Below are 23,598 nucleotides of genomic sequence, written 5' to 3'. Positions count from 1 at the left end.
TTATTATTCTATAGGCCTGTCACGATAGCAAATTTTGCTGAACGATTAATTGTCTCAAAAATTATTGCGATAAACGATAATATTGTTTGAAGACCTTTTTACACTGAAAATGATGTAATAATGCATGCGATTTCTTGCCAAAGTTAGATACACTTTATTTTCAAAAGAACACTAAACACTGGAACTGGTAAACAAAATAAACAAAACAGCCAAAAATAAAATGGATTCTCAGTCTCATTAATAAAAAATGTACTGGAAAAAAAACTAAACATAAAGCCAAAGTGTAAATAAATACTGCATTCAACCAAAAGAGGGCAGATTATGAAGTCTGTATATTATGTTGCCCTTCAGTAATAATTAGATTTAAATAGAGAAAATGGGCACATCGACTACCTGATGCAATAGTTCACACTACATGATTTTTTGCTCCTATTTTTCCCCTTACAACAATCTTAGCACGTTGGTCTTTCTAAGATTGTGTGGTGTGTTACGGTAGATCATCGTTGCCGCTCTGATCTAAATCAGGGGTTTTCTCCACTGGGATCTTAACGCAGCCTGTTGAATGTGACAGGTAGCCAATCAGAAAGCGAGGATTCTTTCTGAGGGGAAATTACGGAGGGGGATCCCAAACAGCTGACACGGCGCAACCCGAAGTCCAGGACATTGGAGATGATATGTGGAAACAACATTAATGTTTATTCAACATGCAAAGAATATAGAAATGACAAGAGGAGGAGTTGGAGCGAAACCGGTAACTTTTCAGCTGTTCTTCGTTAACGTGACATAAATAGGTTAAAATGATTTCCATTCAGTCAGGACTTTACGCTGACACTAGCCACATCGATTAATGTCTGGTTTTAAAATTAGTTCACTGGACTTGCAGCCATTATTTTGTGCCCATTGTTGGACACCACACGGCAGGAACGAACCGATCAAACCGTTATACCTAGGATTTCTGTCGGCTAATGTGTGGTCTGTCAGGTTTTGAAAATGGGCCGACAGCTCTAAGATCGTGTCGTGTGCGCTGGGCTTTACACTAAGGAAACGAGGAAGGGGGGGTCAGTGGAGAGCACCGGAGTTGAGCCTTTTTTCATTCAGTGTCATTAACAGAAAGAGAAAAAGGCCGGAAGAGACGATAATGCCGATAATTGAAATGACGTCGGTAGTTTTAACTTAATGTACGATTAATTGATTTATCGTTTATCGCGACAGGCCTATTATTCTAATTAATTTGCTATATTTTTCTGTCTTTTAATATGGACCAATGCAATGTAACTTCATTCTTTAGAGCATATTTGATATGATTTCTGAATGGGAATCTGAATTTGATGCAACCTTGGAGACAAAAAAAAGATAAAACTGAGGTCAAACCAAATTCCAACAAAAAACAGAAAGCGTAGCTATCTTTTATTGCTATGTACCTCATGTATTCTTGTTATATAACTTTATTTTTTTAGACATATTGGCTTTACTAATATTTTTTTCTGGTAGTTGTGAAAGTAGTGTTGATGATCTTGGTTGTTCCTCATTTATCTGTGGAAAAAGGGCTGACAGATGTTCAGGCAGAGCAGTGATCTGGTCAGCGGACAAACGGTGGATTTATCTGCAACTTGCTGAAGTGCAGACAGGCTCATGAAGGACTGAGCGTGTCGCAGAGATCCTTGCTCTGGAGGAGGACTTAGTTTTTAGAACATTTGAGGATCTTTGGATCTTTGCAAAGATCTTTTTAAATTAGAGATTCTACAGCTTTCAAACCACCTGTCTCTTTTATTGCGCCTCTGTGCAATACTAAAGCAAAGCCAAAGTAAAGAGATTTATTCTGCATGAGAAATCGGGGGGGCTTTATTCACCCTAACAATTAATTTAAACACCTTTGGCAGCACCAGCTTACTCTTTGAAATTACTCTACAAGCTCTGCACACCTTGTGTTTGTATCAGCCTTATTGCTTCAGGCAGAAATGATAAAGTTTGTCCAGGTTGGAAGACGAGTAACAGTGCACAGCCGTTTACTCTCTGTTCCAAGTTCTGGCTGGGTCGGTGTAAAACATCTAAACCTTCATATAAACCTCTACATTTCAGTTACTTCGTTTGGCTAAATCAGCAGATATGACAATGAATCTTAACCTCTGGCATGTTAGAATGAGGAAGGCTGGATTGCTTTTGGCCTCCTTAAAGCGTTATTGTGACTTTCCTTTTTTTTTTGCCTTTACATTATCTCTATCTTTTAGAGCTGCAGGGAGTTATTCTAGACTTTAAATATATGGCAAATACCTACAGCTCTGTGCCCTCCTAATTATGTCCAATTAACCCAAAATAGATGCAGTTGGACTTTATGATGCATGGCTTTGAAGTCTTGGAGATGAAGAGCTAGACTTATAATAAAGATCACAAATGAGTTTGTAAATAGGAAATTATTTTCTCGTTAATTTTATTCTTGGAAACTGGTTTACTTTACACCAGTGGAAGACTATAATGTAGTCTAATGACTGGAAGGAAACATTTGAATGCACTTTATAATTGCTCTTAAAGATAGCAAAATGTGGAAAACTTCAAGTGCTCTAAAAACTAAATCCCCCTCCATATTTCATTTCTGTTTTAGTATTTCTTTCCTTTCTCTAGTGTCATGGTTAATTTTCCTGCCTCAAAGTTATGCCCCAGCATTTTTTCAGCAGACGTCAGTGTATGTATCATGTGGTGGTTTTGGATGCTGCAGTATCCTGCTTGGCCTCAGGGCAAAGACTTCTGTGGTCAGAAGCTGGAGTTTGCCCCGGCCAAATCCAGCGATTAGCGTGAACGATAAGGAGGTGAATAAAGTCAAGGGGTATTTGTGTATATCTCTGATCAAGTAAATTATGCAAAATTATTTTCTTCTCCAATAAAGACATAAATGTGGTTCTAAATCAAGTATTCCCCTTTCCTCTCTTCCAGTTAGAGGAATTTTTAGAAACTTGTAAGATTAATATACCATAAAATAAGGATCTATAAGTGATTGACAGCTGTTCTTTTTCTGTTTTTCTTTTGCTTCCTGTTTAATAAGTCAGCCACTATTTCCACCTTTCAACTTTGCAACATAAGACCGTCAGTTTTCCTGGCTCTGTAAGCCAACAGATGGAAGTATAAATAAACATTTCCATAAAAGTATCATTGCACCTTCTTAATTTTGATCGTTGTGAAAATAGATCTGTAGCCGAGTACAGAGAGAGAGTCCAGTAAATAAAATCCAACCTTCAAGAGAGACTGTCAGCTCTTAAGTCATCTATTGTATGAAGATCATTTACATAAACACCACGTTTTTTTTCAGATTTTTCACATTAAAATGTAACTTTCTTTAATTTTGTCCTAGTTATTGGTACCAAACAAGCAAACAGATGCACCAACTTTTCAAAATCCCTAAAGCAAAGGCAGGATTGGAGCGAATTAAAAAATAGCAGAGATTATATTTGAGCATGTCTCACTTTGTCTCGCTGTTATCCAGTAATAGGTGAGATTACAAAAAGAACCAAGTTAGTAAAAGACTCGAACATAATGTTGATGTGGGCTGAGTGGGTTGAAGTCGACCCGTCTCGGTACAGTTCTGATGGAATGACAGAGTTCAGTGGAGCCCCGGTATTCACGGGGATTACTGCCCCCCATCGATAGCTAATCTATCTAGATCTATTTTTATTAGTTCAAACACCAAATATACATTTATATTCATTAATGCGCATAATGGAAACCATCTTAGCATTTCCACAGAAGCTAATATTTAAATCCTTCCTAATCTCCACTCTTGCAGGTACAGCCAATCAGCGCCAAGGAAACTAATCGTCACTCCTAGATTGACTTTCAAACATCATCTGGGCGTCAAGTAGCATCAAACCTTGATATTTCAACTTCCAAAATATTTTCTCTTGAATATTTTTGACATACTATACAAATAGTCTAAATTTCTCCAAACAGTATGGAGTCGAATAAATGAATCCCTGAATACTGATCTGAGAACAAGCGGAGATTTGCTATATTAAATGAAAGGATAATGTTTATAATGATGCATTATTTCACAGTTTCCAGTTTGAAAGTACTTCTTATAAAATCTTAATAAGTGACAATACTTGTTTGTTGTAGCGAAGGATTGCCTTTCTTTCTTTTCCTGCTGTCGCCGCTGTCAACCTTTTTACCCCGTTATGCCTCCCTGTGTTAACAGCATTGAGATTAAAGACACAAATCTCACAAATCCTTTAAACACGTGGATTTATTTTGGCAGCTTGAAATTGAAATTTACCAAAAGCGTCGGAGATTGGCATGTGAAGAAACCAAAAGTATTTCAAAGTGCCAGCAGTGGCAAACTAAATAACACGTTTTTATGAGCTAAGGCGTGCAGGTCTATTAGTAAACCACTTGCTATGTTGAGGTTGGAGATTGAGAGTGCCAGATTCCACTGGGTTGCTTTCTTTAGTGAGTGAGTGTGTGTTCTTGTTTGTCTGTCGCAGTTGGTGCAAACGACTGAAAGCAGATTACCGCTGCGCCCGTATGAACCCAGGCAGATTCAACCCGGGCATGTTTGTGTCCTGCTTTGTTGATTTTAAGCCTTTTTATGTGAAGTTTTTAGCATTCCTCACGTCTGATTGTGTAAGATTTCAAGTTCAGAGACCAGTAATTGTGTTTCCAAATGCAGCGTCTTGTTCCAGATAGTTTTCCAAATGCAGAGACAAAGTATGCTTTAGCCTTGGCTTAAGTTGGCTCATTATGAAACACTGTGAGGAGGCAATAAAAGACTTATCCTCCAGCATTTGGCATACTTTAATCAGTCTCCATTCACTAACCACTAAATGCAGTGTTTCACGGGCAGCCATCTATGTATATAATTTAATTTATCTTCTTTTTTTGTTGCTTTTTGTTCTTGTTGAGGTCACTAAAATTATTTTTGCCCCTTTCCTGGACCTCATTAGGTTGTGCTCATTTGTAATGTTGTGAAGTTTAGTGTAATTGGTCTACTAACATGGTAACAAGACACTCGATGGGTTAAGCCTTTTCATGAATACATGCTGCAATCGCTAATGTCTTATTTTTTTCTGTTAGAAAGAAAGTTTTACCTACAGCCATACCAAGACCAACAAACCCGACAGGAAAGAAGGAAAATGTAGGAAAGACGAGGTTGCAGCCCGAGCAACAATCGGAGTATTTTCCTGTTGATGCACGTCTGCAGTGAAATTTTCATGGACATTTTATGCCAAGTGGAGTAGCCAATCACTCATTTTCATAAGCACTTTCAGCACCCCAGTCTGGAGCACGATCATGCTTCATCACACTGTTGCCATTGTTTATTTCAAACTCTGAATTGAGCCTTGGAGATGGTGTGGCGGCTGCTGTGTGCTTGAGCAGTGAGGTAATGAATGCTTTGTTGCAAATATTACATAACTCATCGCGATCTGGAACCTAAAACCGTGAATATCGCCTTTAAACAGCAAGTCCATGTCCATCAACATAAAGAGAACAACCTAAAACCACCAACTTCAAGGGAAAGTGATTGTCACGACCAAACCAGAGTAAAGACGTCTACTGAATGCATTCATCCTGAATGGTGGAAATAAATAAGTGGTAAATATGGAACCTTTAAAGTCTGATGTTACCCTATGATCAACAAAAACATTGATAAGCACGAAAAGTTGGTCATTTTGTATTTTAAGAGGTACTGATGACTTGTCATTTTGTACATAAATAATAAATATTTATTTAATAAGGTGGACCATAAAGTCCAGACTTGGAGAACTGCTGTGTGCTGGACAAAGGATGCATCGAAGAATTGCTGGATTGTAGCGCTCAAGGACAGATCTTGGCCATCTCTGATCTAAAACAAAAATTTACCTCTTAGCCACGTAAAAAGACCTGTGTGGGTTGATGTTGACAAAATTAGGTTGAGATGACGTGATCCAAAGATCCAGTATTTGTGCTGAAAATGCCTCCATTGTTCTGGTTGTGGAGTATGTCTCAGTCAGTAAGTTAAACTTGTAGCTTTGGTTTGAGCTCATAGCCTTATCAGAGGATCTATAATGATTGCATCTTCACATGGTTTTTAGGTGTTAGCTAATGCTGCAGACCAAATCTTTCCTTTTGCCTGGTGGGTCTTGCTATACAAGTAGTCACCAAAGTTTCTCACTTGTTTGAAGAGGAGAATGACTTCATGTGATGAAGCTTCTCCTAAACTCCTTTTGCAGCTTTTGGATGGATTAGGATCCATGTCAAATCTCATAAAAAACACAAGCAGATGTGCAGCCTAATAGTAAATATTTCCATATTTGCTGAATGCCTGCATCTGATAATAATATTACATCTATCAAGCACAGGAAATAAATGAAGCATGTTAAAACCAAAGAAACCTGAGACAGACCAACAAGTCTTTCTGACCAAATAAATGTGCCCAACCTCTTTTACGTGGTACACGCTTCACTGCTAAAAATGTTTTTTCTTGTCTTTTTTTCTCCCCACACACCAGACTGAGACTGTGAAACCTAAGAATTATGAAATGAGCCAGCTAAGATAGCCTTTACTTTTGGCGTCACGGGAAAATTAGCCCCCCTCCTTTTCTTGGCATCTTTCTTTCTCTCTTGCCGCTTCTTGTTGAGTTGAGTTTGATAAATGGTGTTGTGGCAGAACCTGTCAAGGTAACGTACACAGTTTTCCAGCCATTTTGTCGGGTAATTGACCGATTGTCCACACTCTCTAACTCAACTCTACTTTGTCACACTTGTCATTTGTGTGTCTCTTTTTTTCCCTCTCTTCTTCACGAATTTGTAATGTACAAGCAAACCTTAATGAAAACCTTTAGATTATTGGGTAGCATGAGGCAACTCGGTGGTTGCCAAATTTGGGGCAATTTCCTTTAATGTCTTACTTTTTCCAGGAACAGTTTTCCCTTCCTAACATTTTGTGCAAACGCACTCCAGACAGGTTGACAGTTATCTATGTTGTGTTGCTTATGTAATGTCGAAAATGTTTTGTGGTTTTGCAATAAGTAACCATAAGTGTTTTGATTGATGTGCAAAAGGAGAAATACAAGTATGCATATTTTTTCTCTGCTAAATCCACGCATCTCTGTAAATCACTAATCCAGTGTTTTTCATGGATGAAATTATCGGAAGTGTGCCGTCAACATTTCAGGTCTGTTCAGTGTCTCAAAGCTCACATGGTGTAAGATGGAGTCTGCAGAACTTAGCAGCTGTCAGTCAGACACAAAATGTCACAGTATTTAGGTATTATGGAGGAAAATGGATGCAGTTGTCTCCACTGATTTGTCTGTAGAAAAACAGAACAAAACTTGGGAGCTCTACGGATACATTAGTATCAGAAATCAAGCCATCTTCCATTAAAAAGAAGCATTTAAATAATCTTATAATGGCAAAAATAAACAAACAAAAAGACCAGACCACAATTGATGGTTATTACCATAGCAACTGAGTTGAGATGGTTTAACGTCCCTATGTTTAAAGGCTGACAATGAAAGAAATAAACTTTGTGATCATCACCCAATACCTCTTGTTTAATAGAGGTGTAGCCATGGGACTTTCCACTTATAATCTCTTCTTTTTTAAAAGGAAATTCATAATTTTTACCACTTTTTCTTTTCAATTTTATTCAGGCTCATCACTCTGTTATATTCATTTTCTTTTCAAATAAAATAAAAAAGCATTAAAGAAGAAAAACATCAGCTGATATACAGAATAGCTGGTGAAGAATGATGAAATATCGACACTGGGATTCATTTTAAAGGAAGCTGTTAATTATTAATGTCTCCTGTTTGGATGCGAGTTGTAAGGTGAAGAATTATATAGTGATTTAAACAACGTGGAGGATTCAGACACGAGAAAGAAATGAGAGCAGTAGCTTGGAGATGGCTTGAAATCCTAACCTACCAGATTTAAATGCACGACACTGTGGTGAACTGTGGCAGTTCACCACAGTGGTAAATGACTGCTTCTGGCAGAAAAACTGTTGTTCAAAATACAGAAATACTGACAGCATCTCAAGTTCAAACCTCTGGATTGTTTTTGAGAATTGGAAACAAAAGAGAGAAGCAGCCTATACCTGCAAAGAGGTGAAAAGTTTTCTGTTTTGTTGTCACAACGCTTAAAAAGCTGACTGAGATTCAGTTCATTTTATCTTTTCCTCCCATAGCTGCAAACTGTCTGAGTGAGTCAGGTATTTCTAATCTTTACTTTTTTACTGGTATCTGTAAAAAAAAAGCAGTAAGAGTAAAACCATCTTCAGTGAGACAGATGGAGCGCACAGACGCAGTGTACCGGTAGTTTAATTTCTCTGTAATTAAACAGTAGTCATCAGGTAAATGACTCTCACTTTGTTTATCTTCACAGCTACTCAGTAACAGGCAAACAGATGACTTGGCTGTATTTCCGCTGCATACAAATAAATCATAGATGAGCCTATTTTATTTTTTGCTAATGTCAAACTTTGCATGCATTACTGCAAGCCACCCTCCAGAACATGTCGTACCAAATTTAAAAACAAAACATATGTCAGTGTGGATTTTAGAGCGATGACTTATGCATGATGTTTCCTGATTTACAAACTGACAGCCTCTAATAATACAGAAAGCTGCATGTATTAAAGCTATTGGATAGTATTTTTGCTACCTTATTACCCAACATGTTAAGAAGTTGAAAATCAGTCAGTTCTAATTTGCAGGTTTATTTTAAAGGCATCAACTATCCCCATCTGGGTGGCCAGCTGAGAGTGGAAACCCTGAAAGTGTCAGTCTCATGGCTCCATACTGAGGAAAACTTAAGCATGGAAAGTTTTCTGAACCTAACGGAGTGAAACCGAGATGGTATTTCGTGGAACAAATGGAACTAAAGCTTAAAGGGAAACTTACAGCAGCTGATCTAGAAAAAAGGTGCAAAATTCAAAATATCTCAGACTTGACAGCACTTAGCATAAAGAATTAGCTGCTAAGATAATGTTCAACATATGGGGGTAGTTGGAAAAAAAATCTAAATTAATTGAAAATGGCCTTGACTATCTTGAATTATCCTAAATTGTTGCTGAATAATGTCTAGTGTTGCGTCTGTAGCTGTGCATGTATGTTGTTCTGTTGGGCCCCAGCAGAAGTTTTGTTATTCTTGCCACCCAAGCCAAGAGCAGATAGCCTGTCCAAACAAGCCATCCAACTTGCGACTGACGGGAAGAAAACTTTCCAAACGGATTAACCCTAATTTACTTTTTTCTCCTGCATGGAGTCCCTTTAAGTAAAGTTTTACGGCCAAACATGCATTGTATTTAAACCTGTAGTTTTTCTTAATCAAAATCAGGAAAGAATACAAGAAAAGCACTTGATTGTGATTGCTTTTCACTTTTTAACCGGCATACAAAATAAATCAGTTTTTATTTCATATCACTGGCTAGATTTAGCTGTTCCATGTTTGGATTCTGGTTTTCTGGTGCGTTATAATAAATGAATAGTCAATGAGCCGTGATCAAAGCCAGAGGAGCAGCTGATGGAAGGACCTCAGCGTGGTGCCGATGTCGGGTCTGGATCCAGGATGGCTCTCTGCATGCAGAAGCCTTTGATTAGCTCCGTGCCTCCATCAGCAGCTCCTCTGGCTGTCAAAACTTTTATAATTTCTTCTGCCGAATGCAATCAGATGCCTGCTTCTAATCAGACAGACATCTATTCTGTAACTGAATATCAGTTCTTCTATTTATTTAAAGTTAAAGGTGGATATTGCCAGAGATGGCACAATATGAAAAAAGTACTCAATCTTACAATAATCAGTAATAGTCTAATAATGAAAGTAAAGTAAATAGTGTGTATTCCAGTCAGATTTTCTGGTTGTTTTCTTCTTTGTTTCTCCATCTAAAATGTGTTTTCACTGTAATTTTTGGGTTATGAAATAACTAGACGGCCGGCTGCAGTCTGGGGACTTTGAGGAATTTCTTGAGCTCATTGTGGAAAGACCAATACTTCATAAAAATGAAAAACTTCATGGACAAAGCTGAGCATCCTCACAACACATTAAATCAATAATTCAATGTTTTGAGTCCAATATTTAGATCTTCTGCAGCTCAGGCCTCTATCAACCTGCTTCCCTGGGGGTACGACAACTTTTGTACCAACTCCAGCCAGTTTGTACCAGCCAGTAAGGATTGAACTGATCTATTTGTCTGTTTGGCTTCTCCACAAACTATATATTTTTTTACATATCATGGATTTCCTTTATTTTCTCATGCATATGAATATCATCGTGATGGATTTGGCCAGTGGCGATGCCGCTGAATGATATTTGGACCCGTTATTGACTTCTTTAATTTATATCTTGTGAAAAATATTATGGAAACTCTAATTCAAATGGAATCTCCATTTCCTTTCTGCGGTTGCTGAACAGAGGGACTTTTTAGACCACGACACAATAATTATTCTGACACACAGCCAAGAAGAAAACAAGCTGCATACCAGCAGAGGCTGAAGAGATCCCAGATATCCACATGAGTGTCATTAGCTTCAATCCTGATCCTGGCAAAATTCTGCTTGTGATTAGACTCTATCGGTCTTGTGTTGTTGTTTTTTGTTTTTTTTAGCTTCATCATCTTGCATTTAGTTTTTTATTCTGGTCTGATTTGAGTGTTACACTTTTGTTTTTGTTAGTTTAGGTGTAAGAAGAGTGGCAGCACATGATATCAGTTTCTTGCTTTAACTTGAGTCTTTCACTTGCTTTTACAGCAGATAACACCAAAAGATAAAACTGCAACTTTTCAGTCTGTAAAAACATCTGGAGGGGGGAAAAAATCATTTCTGATAAAGCAAGGAAACCGCCACCAAATGTAGATGATATTCTCAACAGGTATTTTCATCGCTGACTGTATGAGTTTGAATGTATTTCCGTGCTCAATGTAAGTTTTCCCGTGCAGCATAATGGAGAAATCCCTGCCTCGACATATGGTCGGCTCATCTCTCGGTTGCTTCCTGCCAGAGTGTGAGGGCGTTTTGGAACAGAGGAGAATCCGGTTACCAGTGTTTCCTCCTGGCCGGCCGGTCCCTGTGCTGTCATTGCTTCCTTGATAGATGTCGCTGGACCCAAGCCACTTAGACCCGAACTGTCCCGTCATTGATTATGTCATCTTTAAACCCAAACTGTCGACGTAAAGCCTTTCAGGACGTGTCAAATTCCTCCAGAATTCAAGATAAGTCACTTTCTTTAACCTATATATCATACATGTTGTCTAGACTTTAAAAGCGCTTGAGAAATATTCCGGTGCCTTTTACATATATTCCCCCCACTTGTGCTTCTTCACATTTTGTCACTTTGCATCCTCCATAGTTTTTGGTAGCCTTTATAAAATTGGATGTGGCAGAGTAACACAAATGCATAATAAAAGCTTCTGCAGCAAGACTTTTGGCATGTACAGTATATCAACTTGGTGCATTTCTTTAAGACTATTTTTGTAAAAGAGATCACGATCAGTCACCTACTCTTAAGTCTTGTAACAGAGTTTAAGGGCTAGATGAGGAGTTTTAAAATTCAGTTTTGGACTCAACCGATCACATCAAATTCTGCTGTGTTCCCAACGTGGCAAACTGGATGCAATGACTTTCTTCTTACTACTCTGACATAGAAACCACGTTTTTGTAGAGCACGTAAGTAACGGTTGTCCTGTGAGTAGATTTTCCCACCTGAGCCTTTGGTCTCTGCATCTCCTCAAGAGTTACAAAAGACCTTAGCTTAAATGGACGGTCATGTTATTGTGGGTTTTCCTCTTACCTCACACTTACTAATTTTCAGATATTGTTTTGGTTTAAGCTAATGCTAACGTCTGAGGCCTCCAGAGAACAGCTGGATTCACACTGAGATTAAAGTTCTGGACTCTATTTACTATCCTGATGATATTTAAAGAGAACTGGTTCTAGTAGACACAATATAGTGTTGACCTATCAACCAAAATCCCAATAAAATCCATAAAAGTAGTTGTAATGTGACGAAATGTGGAAAATCCAGGCACCGTATCATTTGTATTTTAAAATGCAGTGCTCATCAAGAATAAATGGGTTAAAAAAATAAACTATACGATGGATCCCTTTTTGTTTTAACTTGACACTTTGATGGCCAAAAATCCTTGATGCTTGTATTTATAGTTGTTCATTCACTTCTCAGGAAACAGATCTTTAAATCAAGATTTTTCTTTTTTTGTGTTAAAGGACCTGGTATGCCACAATACTTGCAAAATGTATTTCTCTTATCAGCCGTTGCTGTTTGCAGCATATGTGATTTTCTGCTTTGTCTTTTTGTGCCCTGAATGATAAGGTGCGCCCTGAGTGTTTCTGAGAAGTGCAGTGCGTTCCCACACGCTGGCATCTGTGGCCACCTTTATGTTAATACTCTGACCTGAAATATGCCACGGCTGTTCGGGAGGCTATTATTAGTGGGCATGCTCCGCATGGTATCGTCTCCACGGTCTCTCACAGCAGCCACTGACTCAAGGCTAACTCACAAACCACTGTGACCCAATGCCACTTTTTAGAAAAAAAGAAGGTAAACAATAAAATAGCAGCCAAACATGTTTACAAAGTCAAAACAGTTTTTATTGTTTTTGAGGTGGTATTAAAAAGGGAGGCACAAATAACAAGTTCTCTCTTGCGTTAAGGTTCCGTGCAGTCTTTGGGTTTCTTGATGTGTTGAGTTGGTGACTCAAGTCTGCTGCACAGAATAGAAAGACCAGGTCCCATTCTTTGTTTGAGACTCCAGGATCTCGGTTGACTTCCTCCATTTTCAATGGTTGGAGCTGAGCCAAAAAGCGAAGCTCTCGATTTACCGGTCGATCTACGTTCCCACCCTCATCTATGGTCATGAGCTTTGGGTCATGACCGAAAGAACGAGATCGCGGATACAAGCGGCCGAAATGGGTTTTCTCCGTAGGGTGGCTGGGCTCTCCCTTAGAGATAGGGTGAGAAGCTCAGTCATCCGGGAGGGACTCAGAGTAGAGCCGCTGCTCCTTCACATCGAGAGGAGCCAGTTGAGGTGGCTTGGGCATCTGGTCAGGATGCCTCCTGGACGCCTCCCTGGTGAGGTGTTCCGGGTACGACCCACCGGGAGGAGGCCCCGGGGAAGACCCAGGACACGCTGGAGGGACTATGTCTCTCGACTGGCCTGGGAACGCCTCGGGATTCCCCCGGAGGAGCTGGAAGAAGTGGCTGGGGAGAGGGAAGTCTGGGCCTCCCTTCTGAAGCTGCTACCCCCGCGACCCGACCTCGGATAAGCGGAAGAAGATGGATGGATGGATGGATGGAAGGTGAAAGAAGAGGCTCATTTAAAGCACCGTTCATTCATGAACTGCTGCTGCTTGTACAGAAAAAATTACAACTGATGCTATTAGTCAGAATGGAGCAAAGACAGTAGAAGCTTTTCATGGTGGAGTTGGGTGTAGTCAGCATCTCCAGTCTGACAACCAGAACAGCAGACAACCTGGAGCTTTCCCCGTTTTTGTCTGTTCTCTTTCCATCCTCTTTTTTTCTTCACAAGCTCTTTAATTATAGTACTCCTGCCAAAGCTGCTGCAATTGCAGCCAGTTGGACAATAAAGTTCAGAGCCTTTCTCTGCCTTGTCTCCCGTTTCATTCTGTCTGTGGTCACACCCTTGCATGTCTTCGCTCTCTTCAGCTGTAATGCTCCGTCATCTAGAGATATTGTCCCCTTCTTGGATGGAGAATAAAAGGTCCTTCATGTTTGATTATGTTTAAGTAAGTCTGTAGGTGGATTGATGTCGTTCTGACTTCGCCTTGGCTGCTTTTGCTTTTCATATTTTGTCGTCCATTATTCCCCGAGTTTTCTCTACACATCTTAACGTCACTTAAAAACACTTTTGGAGCAGTCCAAAACCCCCATGCTCGCTCACTCTCGAGTAATGCTGGCAGGAAGTTGTGTTGTTTCTTTATTCTTCAGAGAAAATAAAGATATGTTCCTCTGACTAATGTTTTTTTCTAATTGTATGTGGTGGATCGTAAATGCTGGCTAAAGTTAGTTTGAGAACTGTAGCTGGTGTCTGGGGCGTACGCAAGAGCCTGGCCTGCAAACTCTGTGTTCGCCAGTGGTTTCAGACCACTGGCGAGCAGCTGCACAGTCTGTTGGAGAAATAATTACAATGGTAGAGCTTGCTCCCGTTTTCTGCTCCCTCTTCCCATCCTTCCCTTGCTGGCTGCGATGCTGATGTAGGGTTTTTTGGAACCATAGAAATATGGGCTGTTGTTAGTGGTCATGTGTGACGTTCTTTTGTATCCGATTTAGTCAGGTCACTAAAGTTGGGGCGATGTTGGCAGCAGTGTGCGGGATGTGTGTCTGAATAGTCAGACCTATGACATATGCAGTGACAGCAAAGACTATATTATCTTAAACATCATTTTGACAATATCTCCAGTGCAAGTGCAATGTTGTGTACATTTTTGAAACATTTAAAGGAGATCATTAAGAGATCTGAAAGGGGTATTTTGGATTCTTATATATTCTTTATATTCTTTCTTTGCATAACCTAAAACATACAAGAGTGACATAAAGCTTGCAAGAAGCTTGTTGTGCTATTAAAAAGTTGGATGCATAATAACTGTAAATATCTTCTTCCCCTACAGCAAATTCTCCGTAACTCCCGCGGGAACGCTACCAAGGCAATCTTCCTCATCACTGACGGCTACTCTAACGGGGGCGACCCTCGACCGGTGGCGGCCGCTCTCAGAGAGCGAGGCGTTGAGATCTTCACTCTGGGCATCTGGCAGGGAAACATCAGGGAGCTGCACGACATGGCCTCTCAACCCAAGGACCAGCACTGCTACCTGGTGCACAACTTCGCTGAGTTTGAGGCGCTTGCTCGCCGCGCTCTGCATGAAGGTACATGAAGGAAGGCTCTGCATGAAGGAAGCAACAAGAGGGGTTCATTTTTAACGTTTATTGGTTTCGTTTGTCTATTTTATAGCGAACTTTACACCTAATGGAACTGCACACCTTTATGTAATATATATACCTTTATGTAGGCAACCAGAAAATATATGAGACTTAGAAAAAATTTGAAACTTTAGGTCAAAAGGTAGCTAAGATTTTGGCAAACAGAAGCCAAGCTAATATCTTCTCCTTTGAAGCTTTAATATTCCCATCACCATTTGATCTAAAGCAATCTCTTTTTTTATTTCACCTATTTTTTTAAACCCTGGTAACATCCAGTCCTCATTTAAAAGGAATGGAGTAATATTTCATCCACAATCTGACAACATATGTAGGGCAGATACTTTCTTCTGTTTTGTTTCGCCAATAACCATCAGAGCTCACTTCCATACATCAAAAAGCAAATCCATTTTCTCACAGTAGGAAAGAACTTTCTGTAATGTGGTTAAAAATGGGTTTTCTCATGGCTTTAAAGGCCATGCTAGCTCCATAAAACATCCCAGCCGAGGGCATGCTAAGTTTGGAGGGAGCTATAAATCATATGCATGTGTGTGCAGGTAGACGAGGTGTGTGTTTCTCCATACAGTGAAATTCCAGATGTAATTCCAGATGCGTCAGGAAAGGTTGGTAGAACAAGTGAAGGTTGGAGGAAATTAAAGTTTAACATACTCCATCATTCAAAGCAGACAGCCACATTATAAATAGATTATTAGAGAAGCTGCCACTGTCTTATCATTTCAACAGTTTCTCTAACAAATAAGGAAACTTAGACCTATTTGTATCAGTATGTTTAATTCTCTTTTTCTTTGTCATGACAGTTTTGACACAACTCCCATTAAATGGCCTCATTTTGTATGTGCTGAGACTTTAAAGTGAGATTATTTCCCCTCAGAAAGTTGCAGTTTAGTGTGATGGAAACATTGTAATTATTGCCAATTTCTCTTTATTTTTGCAGGCAAATTCCCTTTTATTGTCAGTTGGTTGTTATTTAGTTTTTTCTTTCTTCTTGAAGGATGTTATGATAAACTTTTATTATCATGAAACTTAAGTTTTTGCTATAAACTTGCACCTCCAGACCTCCCAACAGGGAGCTACATCCAGGAGGACCTTTCCCGCTGCGCCTCCCTGTGTGATGAGGGCAAGGACTGCTGCGACGTGATGGCCAGCTGTAAGTGCGGTATGCACACTGGACAGTACGACTGCATCTGTGAGAAGGGATACTACGGCAAGGGTCTGAAGCACGAATGTACAGGTGGGTAATTCTACCAATCTGTCAGTCATTCATACCAACAAGTTTAGTGTTCTCAAACCGCCTCACAAGTCTTACAATTCTTCTTTTGCCTGTTTTTGGTTGCAAAAAGAAGGTGTTGCTGGGATCACAGCAAGACCAAACGAGTGTATTGAGCCAGGCAAAAGGCTGTTAAATTTTTTGAGAGTTAGAGTTAAATGTGCATCCTGTCTGCTTAGGTGTTCAGAGAACAAATTATGTTTAACAAATCCAGTAACAGGGCAGGAGAAACAATGTTCTTATGTTTTGTGTTTTTGATGTTTTAGGCAGTGTTTGCCTCTGTTCAACTTTGACTCTGATTCCCAGCAGAACTCATCATAATCTGCTCTTCTTTAAATCACAGCGTAGACAATAATGTCTTTAGTTTATAAAGGCACCAAAAAGAAGGCGGCTGTCATTTTACAACTTCTTATTGCTTCACTGTCGTACAGACCCATTTATGAACCAAAGTATCTGTTTCATGTGTTGCCAAAGAGCCCTGACTTTTAGGGCAGTGCTCCCTCCTACTGCTTATTTATGCTGCCAATGTTCAGGGGCATCCTACTTAATGACTTTATTTTAGATAAAAGGCTGTCATGGCTGCAGCAGAGACTAGCGTCTGCACGTGTGTGATCGTGACTGCCTTTACATGAGTACGTCTTAGGTTTTTGAACTTAAGACGTTCAAAAACTAAAAATCATTTGCCTGTTGCAGTATATTTCAATAATGGATGTTTGGTATGAGGGGCTGTTGCAAAGGTAGCAACACCAGTTAAGCAATTTTTTATCTTTTATGTTTTTTTATGAAGTACCTCGAGATGACATTTGTTGTTAATTTGCACTATAAAAACATCAAACTGAATTTTTCAGGTTAATGACGTAGAAAGCATAAACTACATTTTTTTTTACAGATTAAAGTACAAGTTTAGTTAATACAAAAGAAATGTGTCTGAATAATTAAGTCTAAATCCACCATCTTATTTGAATATATTCTATAATTAATTTTTCTCACAGATAATTGATCCTATTTTTAAATAGGATCTTTAAATTTTAACAGCATTTAAATGTTTCAGTGAAAATCAAAGAACAAGTCAAATACTTTAAGTTATTAGGACGACTGCTGCAGCCTATAAAGACATCTTTGCTAAAAGTAACTTAAAATAGCTGCAGGGAAAATAAAGTTGAACTTTTTTTTACTATCTGAAGTGTTCACACAATTTACATTCTGTTCACTTTTGGTTTGATAATCTCTACCTTTCCTGGTGCAATCTGACTCTGTCTTGTGATTTTAAGGTTAGGGGTTAATGTGTTATTTTTACTGAATGTGCAATCAGCGAATTCACCAAGGATTAGAGTCGTCTGTGAGTGTTGGAGAACAGAAGAGCTAGCAGATGTACTGGCTGCTCTCGGTGTCTGTGTTTATAGGAGCTAATTGCTGCATTAGGCCTCAGTCATTTAGACAGCTACTCCATCTTACAAAATAGACATGTGGAGGGGTTAACGACTTGTAATTATCCTCTCCCGTCTCTCCTCCTGAGAGAACTCCGACGCAGAAGTGTGATCTAAAATATTCTGTGTTTGCATTCTGGATTTCTCTTTTAGCTCAGTTGCTTTCAACTTTAAAGTTAGACGCAAAACATTTCATAAAAAAAATAACTCAGCATAAGAAGTAAGAGCTTCACAAGAAGATGAAATGCAAATGAAAGGGCAACTGGGTCGTCGAGGCAAAACGCACATTTCCATGATTCTCATCTCATCTGCAGCGTCCGCCGCTTATTAATCTGTTTTAATGGTTTAATTAATGTCAGGCTTTAGAGCTGGCTCAGATGGAAAGAGGAAGGATGCAGTGCTGCACTTTAACCACAACTCAGGGATACTTCCTCTGGCTCCTTCACAATCAGACATACTATAACGGATCTCATGGGAGAGGAGGGGGTGATCTTGTTGCTTGATTGTCTGTAGCTCCTTTCATGTTACAGAAGTGAAACACACCCTTAACCTCAGCCAGTGTTGATGTATGTGTCTCTATAGAAACTGCTTGGAAACACTGGCAAGCCAAAACACTTCAAACTGCGAGCTTTGTTTTCATTAACTCATCTGAATCACCCTCGTATATGTGCTAAAGACAGACTTTATGAACTCTCACACAAGTTATAAGGCTGTCTTAGAAATAAAAGTGGCTCCAAAACCAATTAGATTTAGAGGAGGACATAATTAAGAAAGATGTAAAATCACTTAACAGACTCATGCATCATTTTTGATGTTGTTTATATGATTGGCGAAGCAATAATCGTTGAACTAATTAACGCTGTTCCCACAGCTTAGCCCTAATAGTTGCAAAATTAGACAAAAGCGTAAATGTTGCAATAAAATGTTTAATCTACTCTGGATGGTCACTGTGGCATCATAAGGTTTTACAGTTGTTGGTGTTTTTTTAAGTGGTTGTTTGAGTTTAAGAGTTTTTGCACTTTGATTTAACATACTTCAGTCTGTGACACATATGAAAATAATGGGTCCAAACTATGAGGCCGTCAGTGGATCGTTATTATCGCTGGCAGAAGGGCTCAGCTGGAAACGCTATCTAAATCCCTACACCACACAACGCTGCTGTTTATGAATCTGTCGTCAGCCAAGGGAAACAGCCTCTTCCACAAAACACGACAGGAATCCCGGCAGATAGAAACGAGCGATGACCCCAGTTCCTGCATAGTTTGGCGCTAACGGGCCGGATCGGATGTTGTTGTTTCCCTTTGAATACCAAACGCAAGCCCTCAATATCTGTATCGCATGGGATCGGCGGAGGAATGGGGAAGTGGGTAAACAGACTAAGAGGGCTGCAGAAGGGCAACATGTTTTCCTCCTGTCACACTTTCTGGCTTATCAGCCTCTTCTGTAGCTGTAGAGCATGACAGCAGCTCTGGACTGTGTTAGCATGGTCCAGCAAAGGCTTGTTCTCCTTGAGATGAACGGAGAATGAAAGGGAAAGAATGGAAGAAATACATTCGTAAGTCAAGGCTGACCCAGGCTGACCTATCGGCTTACGATGTGTTTTTTTCGGTCGGCATGAAAATGTCAGCTCTGTTTTATCCTGATGTTACACACCTCACCTTTCTATTTGGCTGACTTTGAAATTGGCTTGTCTTTATTTAACAGAACACAATGAACATAAGCTAATTTTTATTGCTTTCTTAGGTCATGTTAACCTTCTAACCTTTAATAAAGTCAAGTTTTTTTTCTTGAAGCTTACTGGTCCGTATACAAATGTTTTCCTAATCCAGGTCCATGGATTGTGCTGTCTTTTATGATTTAGTTAGTTGGCTGCTTCACAACTAATTTAAAAGCGTGAATTATTTAGAGCATTTTATCATGTTGCACACACAAGCTGATAAAGATTTATGAAATTAAACCAGGTGTGTTGAAGCAGAAAACATTTAAATCATTTTGGGTCGGTATGCCCAGAGGATTAGGGCCAGAAAATAACATGTTATGAGAAAACTGTTCTTTTTAACTTTTGGAGACTCGTAGAACTGTGCAAAAGTCTCGAGTCTTTCTTTTGTTGCTTTGGAACATGTGTAGAGTAGATCATTATGCACTTTGTTTTAAGCACATAGGCATGATTTCATCTCATTCCTTTGGTTTAATCTCTGAGTGGAACAAAAAGATAAAATGCTATTTTAGCTTCAACAAGTTCCCAAAGATCTATTAGCTGGAAAATAGGTATACAGATCATTTTAAGAATATATTATCTCATGGGACTATGTCAAGTTTTCACTGGAGTTTTTTCTGTCCTTTTAAAGCCCTGACTTTAAAACCAAAATGTTTTTGATTTGCATGTCTTCTTTTGTCCTCCACTTGTTTGTTTTTCTTGTACAGATTCAGTCGTTGGCCATGAAGCAAATGAGAAGCAGCCAAAAACCATGAAACTCTAAAATACCTGAGAGAATATTTATCTAGACCACTTTAAAGTGAACAGAAGTAAAATGTAAAAAATTTTATTTAAAATTTGTGCACGGTATATTTTAGAAAACATTTTTTAAGTATGGTCAAAGGTAAATGTGTTAAATGCCATCAACATTGAATTTTATTACTTTAGACATAAAAAACTAATTATAAAATATAATTTGGCATAAATTTAGCTGAAATCATTAGGATGACACTGAATAAACAGTTGCGTTTACAAAAATCTTTGAAGGTTTGAGTTCACTGGTGTTTTCCTCTGGGCAGATTGTGTTTCCCTGAATCGCTGCTGGACGTGTGTGTGACCTGGAAATGAGGAAAGATCCTTAGATTATTTATCCTTTTTCAGGATATTGACTTCTGACTGGAATGCTGTTGTTGCAGCCGAGCTAATGTTTGCAGAGATGCTAAACAGCAAAAATGGTTATCAAGTTAATGAAACCCTCTTAATCCCTTGTGGAGACACGTGGCAGCATTAAGCTTTGACTCGACCCGGCGCAGAACAACATCCGTCTGACTGTGGAGGGACTCGACTGTCTGCCGTCGAGAACGGGACGCACTCCACGAATCGGCTCTGTGGAGATTTGGGATGTGAATTAACAGATTTCTAGAACAGGAGGTTTAAAAAGCGCTGAAAATTAGTGAATGTAATCGTAATATCTGCTTCCAGTCTTTTTATCCTGATACTTGGCTGTAAGATTCGGTGCGTAGTCAAAACACAAACACCGAAAGCCACAAAGCAAAGAGGTTGTTTTTGTAAAGGAATGTGGCCAATCTCCACATGTCACAAGTTATCACAGCTCTGGACGCTTTGCAGCTCAAGTCGCTTTGTACTGTCACACTAATGCTTGCTTACATGGTTGTATGCTATGCAGATGCAGCCTTGGCTGATAAGTGCCGCCTCAGATTTCTAATGTGCTTGCTCATATTTTAATATGCCACTTTAAAGGATCTGATAGATACCAGATAAAAGTACAGAGTCGGTATAGATCACCCTAGAGAAGAAACATACAGAAAACACCACACCGGTGATCCTCTGATACTTGATTTAATTTTTCAGAGAAGGTTTTGAAAATAATCGCTAACTCAAAATTAACTACGTAACATAAGAGAGAACCCAGTACCAAGTTGAAAAACAAAATACTGAATTTGTAATAAATGAAGTTAAAAATATAATAAAACATCTCCAAATGCATCACTGAAAACATTTGGAGACAATAAAATATAATTTTATTGGTAATATTCCGACATTGAGTGAACCTTATGACAGCTGGCATGGAAACTCGTTGAATTCCTCCTCGTCTCGGCTGTTTGACAGCGTTTCATTTTCCGGGCTGCAATCCTATATAAACTGCTCATGAAGTAAGATGACACAAACCTGAGTCCTTTTTGTTTTATGTTCTTTTGAGAGAGTTTAGATGAGATGCTGATTAAACTGCCTGTGCAAGTAAAAGGCAACATTTTTCACCGTCCATCCAATGTCTCGCACTTATCTGAGATCATTTTGCGGGAACGAGTAGTTATGCTCAACTTCGCATTAATATCAACTCGTACAATGCAGAAATATAAGAACCTAATGTTTCCAGTGCCTGAAGTCTATTTCTTTAAATGCAGAATCAATCTACTCAAGTAAGAGTAGCAATAAAGATTTTACTCAAGTAAGAGAAAAAACTACATTGTAGTAAAACTACTCATATAAGTGCATTTTCCCCCAAAAGTTACTCAACTAAATGTAACCAGTACTACCCACTATTCAACATAGATAACAAAATTAGTAACCTGTTATTGTTAACAAGCTTAACGTAACATATTGGCATTAGCTAGTCATCATTTAGCCATCACTATCTGCATCCAACAGCATTAATCAACTCACTCAGTTATCTTGGGGGGGAAAACTGCAAAGTTTTTTGCCTTTTGCTGGTTTGCTGCCATTTTTCTAACACAAACCTGCACAGCAGCTGCAGTTCTCCGTCGCTGGCGCTCATGTTGCATTTAAAGGTAGCTCGGAAAAACACGTTATGACACTTTAACAATGGATTAAGCAGTTGTTGAAAAAAGGGCCAGAGTGGTGGGGGGTTGGACTGCGACGGATTTACTCTAATACAGAAAAATACTGGAAAATGCCAATATGGGAACACGCCTGGACAGAGGGGTAGAATACGGTAGTTTCCCAGCCAAAACGGGAGACTTGACAGGTAGGTATGCGTACCACATATGGTAATAAATGGTAAATGGATTGAACTTAGACAGCAGTCATTTTGACCACTCAAAGCACTTTACACTCAGTTAAGTGCCGACATGTGGCAGGAAGAACCTGGAATTGAACCCAAAACCTTCCTTTTGCAAGACAACTACTCTTCCTACTATTCTTCTCCCAGTCATGGTAGAGTCCAGCTGCTGCATAGAGGATGCCGATTTCAGCCTGTTGCATCCAGGAACGTCCTTTGGTCTTTTAGGCCTCTGGTCCATTGGCCAGGCAGGACTGTTGGCTGGGATCGTTCTGCTTGGACTTGGCCCGTTTCCTCTCTCTCTAAACTGGTTTTCTGTGGGTGCTAGTCCTAATACATTAGACATTGTTCTAAATACAAATCTAATCCCTATTTTTGTAACATTTGGAAGCTGAAGGTCAGCCAGATGAGTCATAAATGTCAAATAAAAAGACTGTTAACCAAAGTTTGGCATGTCTGATTATTGTTGGCTTCACAGTCTCCCAGAAGATTTAAACTAGACTTTTCTTTGCTCAGTCGCTTGTTCTTGAATATTTTTCAAACTAAATGTATATCAGAAAAAGTAAGCTTGGTTTAAAACAGTTATATAAATTCTCTTGTAAAGTCTCTATTTACTTTTCGCGCAAAAAAGTTATTTCTTCCAGCGTCAATAGCTACGGCAGTCTGTCTGCTCCTGTCCAGTTTCTTACTCCTCTATGTTTTTGTGGTGAGAATTTAAAGCCCAAGTTGCTCAACATGAATTCCTGCTCATTTTGGTCTCGGGGTCAAACGCCTGGGATTTCCTGACAACAAGCCGAGGAGGGTTTATATGCTTACACTCCCCATTAATTGCTATAACTGACCGGAGGCAGGTTTAGGTTGGTGTTTTTCTTTAGTGCAAGTGGAAAAAAGAGAGAGGAAGGGCAGGTCTTTCAAACGGAGACATGCATCTATGGATGGAAAGCGTTTGGTAGCTGAATATTGTGACTGTAGCTCTTTGTTGGGACAAGAAGGAAGAAAAATGTCTTCCTCCTAGAACTCTTTCAAGACAGAGGGAAGTTTTTTGTTAAATAATTGAGCTTGTAGTGTTTGTAAAATCAGAGAGTTTGTTACTGAATTAGTAGTTTTTTGGATGAACCCGTCACTGCTGCTCTTTGTTTTGGTTCTGTGACAGTAGTGCACGGTTGAAGTAGTCAAGTTTATTTGTGTAGCACATTTCAGCAACAAAGCAGTTCAAAGGATTTGCACCACAAAAAC

General features: G+C 39.2%; 1 protein-coding gene across 2 annotated transcripts in view; it reads left to right on the top strand.

Annotated features, from left to right (window-relative positions):
* svep1 (sushi, von Willebrand factor type A, EGF and pentraxin domain containing 1) overlaps positions 1–23,598 on the top strand; it is a 95,020-nt gene that overhangs the window by 12,519 nt on the left and 58,903 nt on the right. For both annotated transcript variants that reach the window (XM_028038219.1, XM_028038218.1), the window contains exons 2-3: positions 14,605–14,860; positions 15,987–16,163. In XM_028038219.1, coding sequence (XP_027894020.1) covers positions 14,605–14,860; positions 15,987–16,163 — 433 coding nt within the window. The remainder of the gene's footprint in view (positions 1–14,604; positions 14,861–15,986; positions 16,164–23,598) is intronic.

Source organism: Xiphophorus couchianus, chromosome 14 (genome assembly GCF_001444195.1).
Source record: "Xiphophorus couchianus chromosome 14, X_couchianus-1.0, whole genome shotgun sequence".
NCBI classification, from domain to species: Eukaryota; Metazoa; Chordata; class Actinopteri; order Cyprinodontiformes; family Poeciliidae; genus Xiphophorus; species Xiphophorus couchianus.
Note: the sequence above shows the minus strand (reverse complement) of the source record. Positions and strands in the feature narration are given on the sequence as shown.